A 13,026-nucleotide genomic window follows, 5' to 3' on the forward strand; every position below is an offset into this window, starting at 1 on the left:
ACAGCTGGGATAGGCTCCAGCCCCCGCGACCCGATTGCGGATAAGCGGTTAATGGTAATGAATGAATGAATGAAAGAACTATAAACAGTCTATTTGTACCTAAATTAAAAATAGTAATAGTTTTCATTGTATGAAAGGAAAAATAGATATAAAGATCTGTTGTAATAAATAATAAAAAATATATTCAAACACACAGCCAGCATGAAATAACATGGGGAATGAATGCAGGTCCTTTTTGACCCATGTTGTGCATTAGAAGGTGTTTATATGTTGCATCAAAGGGTTAAAGTGGACTCACTGTCTCAAGTGTTGGTTGTTCTCTGGAGCCCCGCTGACAGAAATCACTTGCTCATGTTCTCACTTTGAAATCACGACTAGTGAGCAGATCTGTGTCAGGAGAAAAGAGCAGCTCAGCGGGGAGTCGTGAGTCATTTGGATCGTTGTTGTTTGTTGTTTACATGGACGTCACTTGTCGATGTCGGAGAACTGTGATCATTGCGCTGGAAATCTTGTTTTTGTCACATTTATGAATGAATTTAATCATGTGAACCAGTACTTTCTTGTTCTAAATCAGGGATGGGCAACTTAAATGCTGCAGGGGGCCACAATGTTTCATGTTCACTACCACAGGGCCACATATAGGAGCGTGCACTTAACCAGATATGATGAAACTGCTATTTTGAATATGTTTACAGTGCAGTAACTTAACATATTTCATGCTCAAATGCATGTACACTGCAAAAAAGGTGTATCTAAAAACAAGATAAAACACCAAATCTGAGGGAAATGATCTTGCTGCATGGACAGATAATTTCACTTGACAAGATTTCTTAAATTATGATTATTAAATCTAGAAATAAGCATGTTGAACGCTTAAAATAAGAAATTAACTCTTAAAACAAGATAAATTATCTAACACTTCTAAATCTAAGTTTGTTTTATCTTAAGAAACCAAATAATTTTTATTTTTAAATTTATTTAATTTTAAATATGTTTACAGTGCAGTAACTTAACATATTTCATGCTCAAATGCATGTATAACAGTATAAATAGGAGGTAACACTTTAGATTAGGGAACACATATTCAACATTAATTAGTTGCTTATTAGCATGCAAATGAGTAACATATTGGCTCTTAATTAGTCATTATTAACTAGTTATTAATGCCTTATTCTGCATGGCCTTATTATACAACCAGTAAGACATTAACTAAGAGTTTTCCCTCAATAACCTCAGAATTATTGCTAATTAGTAGTAAGTAAGGAAGTTATTGTATATGAGTTATGATCTTAATATGCTTCACTTTGTATGGATAGATAGGTAGATTGTCAATCATTACTCTACAAAGTGGGTCACTTTGCGCCAATGTTAGTCTACCAATGAGCCACTTTGTAGAGTAATGATTGACAATCATCATGGTGGCTATTTGCCGTTTCCATGGTTTCGTTCACCGCTATGTAGAGACTTATAAAGTCCATACAAAGTAAAGCATATTAAGATCATAACTCATATACAACAACTTCCTTACTTACTACTAATTAGCAGTAATTCTGAGGTTATTGAGGGAAAACTCTTAGTTAATGTCTTACTGGTTGTATAATAAGGCCATGCAGAATAAGGCATTAATAACTACTTAATAATGACTAATTAAGAGCCAATATGTTACTTATTTGCATGCTAATAAGCAACTAATTAATGTTGAATATGTGTTCCCTAATCTAAAGTGTTACCATAAAAAATAACCACTTACTGTGATTTCTTTTTTTTTTTCAGAACATCAGACAAACATTAATTGCAAGAAGTAATTTTGTGCATTTCTACACTGCACTTTTAAGATTTCATGCTCAAATGCATGTAGTTGTACTGAGGGCCACTTCAAGTGAGGGTGCGGGCCGTATGTGGCCCCCGGGCCTCCTATTGCCCATCCCTGCTCCACATGTTCACACTCCACTAGTGAAAAACTGCCTCTTTACTCATAATAACTTTAAAAATTAAAGGTCATAGCTCTCTTCTTTTGGAGCCTTTCTGAAGTGGCCCTCAAGCAATAAAATCAAGTGTACTACATAATAATTATAGTTCAACTAGGAACCATACAGGAGAGTCTACACACGGGTATTTATGTGTACAATTCATAGTTGGACAGTGAATAATAATTAATTATCTCACTGTCAGGTCATTAATTAACACTCGTGTGTCAGTTTAGCAGCATTTAACAGCCAGTGTGACTCACTGGGTTTAGATTAATCATCTCATGTAATTCCAGTTTGTGCTGTTAATAAGAAACACATTCTGCCCACTTCTTTAGTTTTAGCTCCAGTAAGTTTGTCATGTTTTAAAATACAATTAGAGAAAATAGTCAAAGTTTGCTACTGTTTCTGAAGCTTCTAATTTCAGAAATGTATTGATTCAACTCGTGTTAAAGAGTTCAACACAAAATTTTAATAATACACATTTTCCTCTTACTTGTGGTGCAGCCTGTTCTCCAAAAAAATTATAAATATTAAATGCTTCATCCACCTACATTGTATTTTGAGAAAAAAGTATATATATATATATATATATATACTAACTACTTCATTCTAAAAAAACCATCAAATGAAAAACATTTTTGAGTATTTCTGCATTTACACATTTCATCAATATTGAGCAGAACATATCCTAAAAACATTTTTTTTAAGTTTTGACAAATTATGTAAAATTTGTTACATACCATAGTGTTGCAATGTTTCGTTTCGTATCCGTTTATTTCAATACATGTCATTAAAACAGAAGTAACAAAGAAGAAAAAAACATTGGTCACAGTAAACAATAAGTAAACAGAGAAAGAAAATTGATAATAGACATTTGGCCCGAAAAGGCTGAAGCATAGCTTATTACACCTATATACCCTGTTACAACTCAAGTAAATTTAAAATTTAGAAATGTACAATCTGTTATTTATTAATAAAAGAAATAAGCAGTCACAAAAGAGAGAAAAGAAAGAAGCTGCTTGATTTTTCTTTTTCCTAAATAGTAGCCGCATATAACGTGTCACCACTCATTACTCTAACTAATATAAATTAATCATCCTATTTTTAAGTACTTTTTTGAGTTAATGGTATTGCAAGTTTTCAAGTCTTTCTCCAATTTGTTCCATAAATAAACAGCTGTTACCGTGGTGCATCGTGATTTGGTGTTGTAAACATGGATTGTATTTTTTCCTCATTTTAGTTCACATTTATTTTCCTGTATATATATAATCAGATTTTTATGGGAAAAAAATTACTGGTTACACCAACTGACACTGGGTTAGATCAGGTCATTGACCCATCGATCTGAACCGTGTGGTGCGTTCAGGTGCAATCACATATACAATAAAACAGACTTCTGATTCTTGATTTCAGATCCTTTTAATAACCAGAATCTTCCAATCTGACAAGATGTGTCAGATTCAGTTTGTGAAATATTCATGGCCACACAGCTGGATCTGTGGTACTGGACCAGTGTTTTAACAATGCGGTTTATCCTAATGTGCTGTAACCTGGCAACCAAACTGAAGAATATTTTTCACATGAATTCAGAGCGGTGATCCATGAATTCACTGTTATTCTTTAGTTTCTCCTCCTGCAATTTTGCTCCTGCGGTTCCTGCATTATGACCTATTAGTAATGTTGGTCGACTAATTTAGGCTTATTAGGCTGTTTTGTCTTCATTGTAAGGCTCAAAATAAGGGTTTGTGGCTCCATTCCGATATTTTGTTCTCTTTTTTTTTGGCCAAAAATGTTTCTTTTGTTAGTGAAGGTTGGTTTGTGTGAGTGTTGGGGATGGGCTGTAGAGATTTCTGCCTTCTTTTGTTGATTATAATAGAATTGGATGGCACATTTTAAAAACTCACCATGAATGTCTCTTCAATCATGACCCGCTTACTCGAGATAATCCACAGACCTGTTTGTGAGCAGTTTCATGGAGGAGCTTTCTCTTACAAATACCAATATATAATCTATACCATGGGTCTCAAACTCACGGCCCGCGGGCCAGTTGCGGCCCTCGTGACGATATTTTGTGGCCCCCACCTTGGTATGAAAGTTTAATGTGAGTTTTATATGAATGGCACTTTACCGTGTTGTGTGTGGAAGGTCCCTTTATTTATTTTTTTTGGTAATTTTGTGTCTTTTTTTTGGTAATTTTGTATCTTTTTTAAATATTTTTTTGTCTTTTTCGTAATTTTGTGTATTTTTTAGGTCATTTTGTGTCTCTTTTAAAATAATTTTGTTGCTTTTTTGGTAATTCTGTGCCCTTTTTTGGTAATTTTGTCTTTTTTAAGTAATTTAGTTTTTTTCTGTCATTTTGAGTCTTTTTTTTGTCATTTTGATACTGCCTCCAGCGGCCCCTGATCTAAATAGAGACTTTGGTCTTAGTATAATATATAAGACATATGGTGCTTCTCAGTTCATGCAAAATACAAAAAAATAAACAGAACTAAAATAATTATAAACAGAGCTGATGATCATGAAGCAAACAACACTTTATTTATAAACTCAAACTTTAAAAGAAGGACAATTAATGTATGAAGTTAAAAAATAATTGCTTCCAGACTGTTTGCAGATCAGAATCAGAGTGAGTCACAATGATCTGAGAGAAACTGTTTACAAATGCAAAGATTAGAAGAAAATAAATAAATAAAAGTGAACAAATTATTTTAAAAAACATGTATAGCAGTCAAAGGAGTTAAATTGTGGAATAGCTTTGAAAAGGAAAATAAAAATGTCTTATACATTTATTAATGTTAAAATATATACATACATATATATTTAAAAATAAGGTGATTAACAAATGTAAAAATGATGTATGAATTTTTGTTTAGTACTTTTGGGTATATATAATATACATATATGTTGTTTTCTTACTTTTTTTATTAGATAAATCTAAAGGGAACTGTACAAATTAATTAATATAAGATGGTTATATATAATGAGACTACACCTACTTCAAAAGAAATAACTTCTTAACCTTTTTTTAATATTTTTATATGTTTATTTGAGTTGAATAAGTGTAAAACAACCAGAATAAACTAAACTAAACTAAACTAAACTGAAGCTTCTCAATTCTTTCTAAAGCCTGACATTAATTTTAGCACACTGTTTTATTTTCAGCATGTCTTATCTGTTTATTATTATTGTTATTGTTATTGTTTTCATCTTGTACTCTCATTTAGTGTATTTTTTATATTTTAATTGTTTGTTTTTATTGGCCTCTGTGGAGTCATCAGGGCAGTTTTATTGCCGATATTGCTTATTGTATTTTAGTATTTTTCTTTATCGTTGTTGATTTTGTTCCATTTAATTTCTGTATTACCTAAATTGACTGATTTAATCGGCCTTTGTCCTGAAAAGAACTTTAAAAAGTGCTTTATACATCAAATGTATTATTTTTTTTTATTATTATAAAGTAAATGTGCTCTGAACTTGCGGTTGTAGGGAAAAAAAGAGAAACGTTAACGTGTCCTTGACTTTGTTTTGACCTGAAGTCAAGTAGTGAGGAAGTAATGAAAGATCAATGTTGGATAAGTGACACAGTGGGACATCGACTCTTTAAAGCATGAAAACGAACATTGATCTCTTCCCTCCCAGGAGCGTGAGCTGTTGGGCCGGATCACTGAGCTGCAGGAGGAGGTCTCCAGGAGGAAGAACCACATCGCTCAGCTGGACCACCAGATCCACACGCTCAACGAGAACATCAGCACCCTGACCAAAGAGCTCGAGCTCAAGGGCAAGGAGGTGCTCAAGATCCGCAGCGAAGCCAACCAGCAGATCAGGTGAGACTCAGAGCACCGCTGAAACACACTCAAACAACACAAAACGACACTGAAATAACACAAAACGACACGGAAACAACACAAAACAACACAAACGACACTGAAACAACACAAAACGACACTGAAACAACACAAAACGACACGGAAACAACACAAAACGACACTGTGACAACACAAAACGACACAAAACGACACGGAAACGACACAAAATAACATTGAAACGACACAAAACGACACTGAAACAACACAAAACAACACTGAAATAACACAAAACGACACAAACAACACAAAAAAACATTGAAACAACACAAAACAACATTGACACAACACAAAACAACACAAAACAACAGAACACAAAATGACACTGAAACAACGCAAAACAACACTGAAACAACACAAAACGATAATGAAACAACACAAAAACATCATTGAAACAACACAAAAACAACATTGAAACAACACAAAACAACACTGAAACAAAACAACATTGAAACTACACAAAACAGAAAGAACACAAAATGATAATGAGCAACACAATAAAAAACTTGATCTAAACCATGTGGTGCGTTGAGGTGCAGTCTTTTATATGGGAAAACAGACTTCTGACTCTTGATTTCAGATCCTTGGAAGAACCAGAATCTGCCAAACTGACACTTTCCTTTTTGTCCATGTTTGACACGGTTTGTGAAATATTCATGGTCACACAGCTGGATCTATGGTACTGGACCAGTGTTTGTACAATGCAGCTTATCCTAATGTGCTGTAACCTGGCAACCAAACTGAAGAATATTTTCCACATGAATTCAGAGCAGTAGTCCATGAATTTGCTGTTATTCTTTAGTTTCTCCTCCAGCAATGAACAGGAATGAACTGGACAGTTGTGACACACAAAACAACACAAAACAACAGAAAGAACACAAAACGACACTGAAACAACACAAAACAATATTGAAACAACACAAAACGACACTGAAACAACGCAAAACAACATTGAAACAACACAAAACAACAGAACACAAAATGACACTGAAACAACGCGAAACAACACTGAAACAACACAAAACGATAATGAAACAACACAAAACAACATTGAAACAACACAAACCGACTTTGAAACAACACAAAAACAACATTGAAAGAACACAAAACAACAGAAAGAACACAAAACGACACTGAAACAAAACAAAATGACACGAAACAACACAAAATAACATTGAAACGACACAAAACGACACTGAAACAACACAAAACAACAGAAAGAACACAAAACGACACTGAAACAACACAAAATAATATTGAAACAACACAAAACAACACTGAAACAACACAAAACAACACTGAAAAAACACAAAACAACATTGAAACAACACAAAACGACACTGAAACAACGCAAAACAACATTGAAACAACACAAAACGACACTGAAACAACGCAAAACAACATTGAAACACAAAACAACAGAACACAAAATGACACTGAAACAACGCAAAACAACGCAAAACAACACTGAAACAACACAAAACGATAATGAAACAACACAAAACAACATTGAAACAACACAAACCGACTTTGAAACAACACAAAAACAACATTGAAACAACACAAACCGACTTTGAAACAACACAAAAACAACATTGAAACAACACAAAACAACAGAAAGAACACAAAATGACACTGAAACAAAACAACATTGAAACTACACAAAACAGAAAGAACACAAAATGATAATGAGCAACACAATAAAAAACTTGATCTAAACCATGTGGTGCGTTGAGGTGCAGTCTTTTATATGGGAAAACAGACTTCTGACTCTTGATTTCAGATCCTTGGAAGAACCAGAATCTGCCAAACTGACACTTTCCTTTTTCTCCATGTTTGACACGGTTTGTGAAATATTCATGGTCACACAGCTGGATCTATGGTACTGGACCAGTGTTCGTACAATGCAGCTTATCCTAATGTGCTGTAACCTGGCAACCAAACTGAAGAATATTTTCCACATGAATTCAGAGCAGTAGTCCATGAATTTGCTGTTATTCTTTAGTTTCTCCTCCTGCAATGAACAGGAATGAACTGGACAGTTGTGACACACAAAACAACACAAAACAACATTAAAGAACACAAAACGACACTGAAGCAACACAAAACAACATTGAAACAACACAAAACAACACTGAAACAACACAAAACAACACTGAAACAACACAAAACAACATTGAAACAACACAAAACAACGCAAAACAACATTGAAACAACACAAAACAACGGAAAGAACACAAAACAACATTGAAACAACACAAAAGAACACTGAAACAACACAAAACAACATTGAAACAACACAAAACAACACTGAAACAACACAAAACAACACTGAAACAACACAAAACAACATTGAAACAACACAAAACAACGCAAAACAACATTGAAACAACACAAAACAACGGAAAGAACACAAAACAACACTGAAACAACACAAAACAACACTGAAACAACACAAAACAACATTGAAACAACACAGAACAACACTGAAACAACACAAAACAACATTGAAACAACACAAAACAACATTGAAACAACACAAAACCACACTGAAACAACACAAAACAACATTGAAACAACATAAAACAACACTGAAACAATACTGAAACAACAAGAAACAACACTGAAACAACACTGAAACAACAAGAAACGACACTGAAACAACACAAAACAACGGAAAGAACACAAAATGACACTGAAACAAGCAACTGTAACTTGAAGTTCTGTTCATCAATCTAGATTGTTTTGATGTTCGTTCCCCAGTTGTGGAGATAGATATCTGCATTCTCTTGAATATAATAGAACTATAAAACTTCCCTTGTAATGCTCAAAGCACCAAAAATGTTTAAAACTCAACTCGTCAGGCGGCTTGGGACCAGATTTTCAGATTAAAGGGGTCAAAAAAAAGCACCAATTTCTTTTCCACATGCTCTCCATCACCATAGGTTTCAATTTTTGGTAGGAGCCACTTCATCAGGACTGTGGAATCGGAGATGGCACCCATATAAAATCTATGAGAACCAATATATCTTCCAAGCCACTCAGAAGGTCAATCTTGGTGTCAAAATCTACATTTTCTGTTGTATATACAAAAACTGACATGAGATGAAAGTGTTCCCTTGATTTTTTTCAGCAGTGTACATGGCAGATAATCGTCACTCTCCCATGAACATAGAGTCCAAACATTTTCAAGTCAGGATTCTCTGCTGCAGCACTTGAAAACCTACCAGTCTGGGAGGAAATGAACATATCTATTTGATCAAATAATCATCTAGTGATATTCTCAATAGCTTTAAATGATTCCTTGACCCAGAAAATGTAGAGTAAGTGGTTTGAAAGATATATTGGTTCTCATAGATTTTATATGGGTGCCATCTCCGATTCCACGGTCTTAATAAAGTGGCTCCTACCAAAAATTGAAACCTATGGTGATAGAGAGTATGTGGAAAAAATTTGGTGCTTTTGTCCGGCGTTTCCCCTTTATTTAGCTAAGCCTTCTGACTAAACGGTAATGTCTTTTTCAGAAATGTTAACCGAGTTACTCAAGATATTCCACAGACCTTCCACAGAACTATTTTCTTTCTTGCATAATTCCTAAATTAAACGGCTCAAAAAAGGTCTGTAGATTTGTGCCATATAGCCGATATCTCCAAAAACTGGGAAACTCAGATTTAAACAATCTACAATGATAAATAGCACAGCAGGTAAGACTTGGGAGGTATCTGTTCTTGTATGCCGTCGTATATTTATGACATTTCACTGAGGTATTTGACGCTATTTGTGTGTAAAACTTGGTCCATGTTGGCTGGCTCAACTGTATCATCCCGAATAAACCATTTTAGTTTATAAACTCCTGTAAGTCGCTGTGTTTCTCAGCTAAACTGCTTAAGAGACTGACCTCTAGTGGTGGCTGCTGTGAATTACACATTTTTTTAAAAACAGCACAACCACCAGTTGAAATAGTGCCTCTACTTTTGACGCTATTAAAAATCATATCATCATTTTCATTCCTAAATACCCTGATACACCATAATACCACCGAAGAGATTTTAATTTTAACAACATTATCATCACTGGCATTTCAGGACCGTCTAGAAATGCCCACACTCGACTCTTTCTGCTCTCCCGTCTTTGCTGCATGTAGCTGAATTTTCCTTCTGTTGTTATACATGGATGACGATATGTTCTGCAACCCGGACCAGATGAAAACACAGCGAGATGAAAGAGAGACAGAGAAAAACCCAAACTGCCTTTTCTTTTCTCTCGACCACTGTCAGGAGCCCATCGATTAGAACATGTGAAGGTTATTTTGTGTAATTATGTTGTTACCTGGAGCGTGCTGTGCATTTTATAAAGTCGTCCAGCTCCACATTAGAATAAATTATTGATTCATATGTATATATGTGTGTGTGTGTGCGTGTGTGTGTGTGTGTGTTTGAAGGTTATTCTACATGTGTGCTCCCATGGTGCTTCTCTGATTACTTCATCCACTGATCGTCTTTATGTATATGCATCCTCGCACTCTCTCTCTCTATCTGTCTCTCGCTCTCTTTCTCTCTCTCTCTCTCTCTCTCGCTCTCTCACTCTCGGTCTCGGTCTCTCTCTCTCTCTCTCTCTCTTTCTCTATTTCTCGCTCTCTCGCTCTTTTTCTCTTTCTCTCGCTCTCTCCCTCTCGCTCTTTCCTTCTCTCTCTCTCTCTCTCTCTCTCTCCTTCTCTGTCTCGCTCTGTCGCTGTCTCGCTCTCTCTTTCTCGCTCTCTCACTCTTTTTCTCTTTCTCTCGCTCTCTCTCGCTCTTTCCTTCTCTCTCTCTCTCTCTCTCTCTCTCTCTCTCTCTCCTTCTCTGTCTCGCTCTGTCGCTGTTTCGCTCTCTAGCTCTCTCTCTCTCTCTCTCTCTCTCTCAGTCTTTCCCTCTCTCTCTCTCTCACTCTCTCCCTCTCTCTCACTCTCTCTCTCTCGCTCTTTCCTTCTCTCTCTCTCTCTCTGTCTCTCTCTCTCTCCTTCTCTGTCTCGCTCTCTCACTGTCTCGCTCTCTAGCTCTCTCTCTCTCTCTCTTGCTCTTTCCCCCTCTCTCTCTCTCTCTCTCTTGCTATTTAGCTCTCGCTCTCTCTTTCTTGCTCTCTTACTCTCTTTTTCTTTGTCTAGCTCTCTCTTTCTCTCTCTCGCTCTCGCTCTTTCCCTCTCTCTCTCTCGCTCTCTCCCTCTCTCTCACTCGATTTCTCTCTCTGTCTCTCTCTCTCTCACTCGCTCTCTCTCCCCCTCTCATTCTCGCTCTCTCACTCTCTCTCTCTCTCTCTCTCTCTCTCTGTATTGCGCTCTCTCTTCCTCTCTCTGGCTCTCTTTCTATCTCTGTCTCACATTCTCTCTCTCTCTTTCTCTCTCTCTCTCTCTCTCTCTCTCTCTCTCTCTCTCTCTCTGTCTCACACTCCCTCCCTCGCTCTCTCTCTCTCTCTCTCTCTCTCTCTCTCCTCTCTCTCTCTCTCTCTCTCTCTCTCTCTCTCTGTGTGATGCCAGGCCCATGCGCAGCACATTTCTCCCCGTGTTACGCAACTCCCCGTCTGAATCCTGGTCATAGGGATAAAAATAGGCTGATAAATAAATAAAGAGGAAGCAGAGAGAGAGAGAGAGAGATAAGATGTGCGGCCCTCGGGGAGAGTTGGCCCAGTCAGAGTGAGAGGCAGACAGACATCCATGTTTCTCCTTCATCCCTCACATCCCTTTCATCAGCCTATTTCTCCTCCTCATTTAATTATTATCATCTTTTATTCCCATTTCCCATCCTCCTCCTCCTCGTCTTACTTTAGCTCCTTTCCTCCCATAGCAGGAACCTTCTACATGTGCAAATTGAACATATTTGATAAGGAAAAGAATTTATTATTATTTATTACTCTGTGCATGTTTCACATTATGTTCCACATCACATTCATGTTTTGGTGCATTTTCCTCCGTCCTCTGATGGTTTTTTGTGCAAACTCAGAAAAGTAATCATTTAGTCTAATTACATTCATAGTATGTTTTCATGCAATTCTGCTCGAGGAATTCATTCTGTGTGCATCTATCTCCCTTTTCTAATCTCGCCAGTGTTTCCTCTGTGGAACAATCCATTATGTTCGCTTCTCCTGGGAGAGACGGACAGAGAGAGGAGAGTCTGCAGGTCCTGATTAAGACTTAAATGGAAATGTCAGCCATTTAAAAATTTGCGTTATTCCAATCCTGAGCCACCAAAGGCGTTTTTGGTCGGCGAGCTTGAATCTTGATGTGGCTGGCTTCATTCAAACAGCTTCATGAATAGAAAGGATTTTGTTTGGGGTGTTTTTTACTGATGTGACATATAAAAACATGCAATAGCCGGGAAGTCCTATCTTAACCCTTTGATGCACAACATGGGTCAAAAATGACCCGCATTCATTTCCCATGTTATTTAATGCTGCTGTGTGTTTGAATATCTTTTTTATTATTTTTTTTATTACAACAGATCATTATATCCATTTTTCCTTTCATACTTTATGAAGAAAAGTAGTGTTTGAATTATTACATCAAGTTCACACACATGGGTCAATAATGACCTTGTGCATTAGAAGCGTAGTGATACAAAAAGTGATTCACTAAATTAACAATTTGAGTATATGTGTAACTATGTTTGTCTTATTTTGAAGGTTTAACTTTAAAAGAGTTGTTAGAACCACCAGATTACATTTGAACATCACATATTTTAACATTTGAGACTTATTAGAGCCACCAAATGATAATTTCCATTTGAAAAAACACCAATTTAACAAAATAGGATAGTTAATATTTGTGTCTTCTTCTTTCAAAAATGACCTTGTGCATTAGAAGTGTAGTGATTAAAAAAAAAAGTTTTTTTATTCAAAAAGTAAGAAATGAAAACAAAAAATGAGGCTGTATGATGATCAAAAACAAGTTATTTGAGGAAAACCTGCAATATTGAATGATGAAATTAATTTATTGCAAAGATATAGAAACTTTGTCGGGTCACTTTAGACCCATGTTGTGCATCAAAGGGTTAAAACCAATGTAAAATGGCTGATCACTTTCACTTTTAGACTGACACAGCTGTCATTTTTATTCCCAACAGTTGCAAATGTACTTGCACCCACCTGTGCACCCATGGGACTTAAAATGAGGTGTGTGGCATTGCTCTCTTGAGGCAGCTGAAACTGATGCACCATTGACC

At 36.1% G+C, this 13,026-nt stretch overlaps 1 protein-coding gene across 1 annotated transcript in view; it reads left to right on the forward strand.

Annotated features, from left to right (window-relative positions):
- Positions 1-13,026, forward strand: part of fam184ab (family with sequence similarity 184 member Ab) — a 253,926-nt gene that overhangs the window by 210,916 nt on the left and 29,984 nt on the right. The window contains exon 17 of the mRNA XM_059357047.1: positions 5,610-5,794. Within this exon, the coding sequence (XP_059213030.1) occupies positions 5,610-5,794 (185 nt within the window). The remainder of the gene's footprint in view (positions 1-5,609; positions 5,795-13,026) is intronic.

Source organism: Centropristis striata, chromosome 18 (assembly GCF_030273125.1).
Source record: "Centropristis striata isolate RG_2023a ecotype Rhode Island chromosome 18, C.striata_1.0, whole genome shotgun sequence".
Lineage (NCBI taxonomy): Eukaryota > Metazoa > Chordata > Actinopteri > Perciformes > Serranidae > Centropristis > Centropristis striata.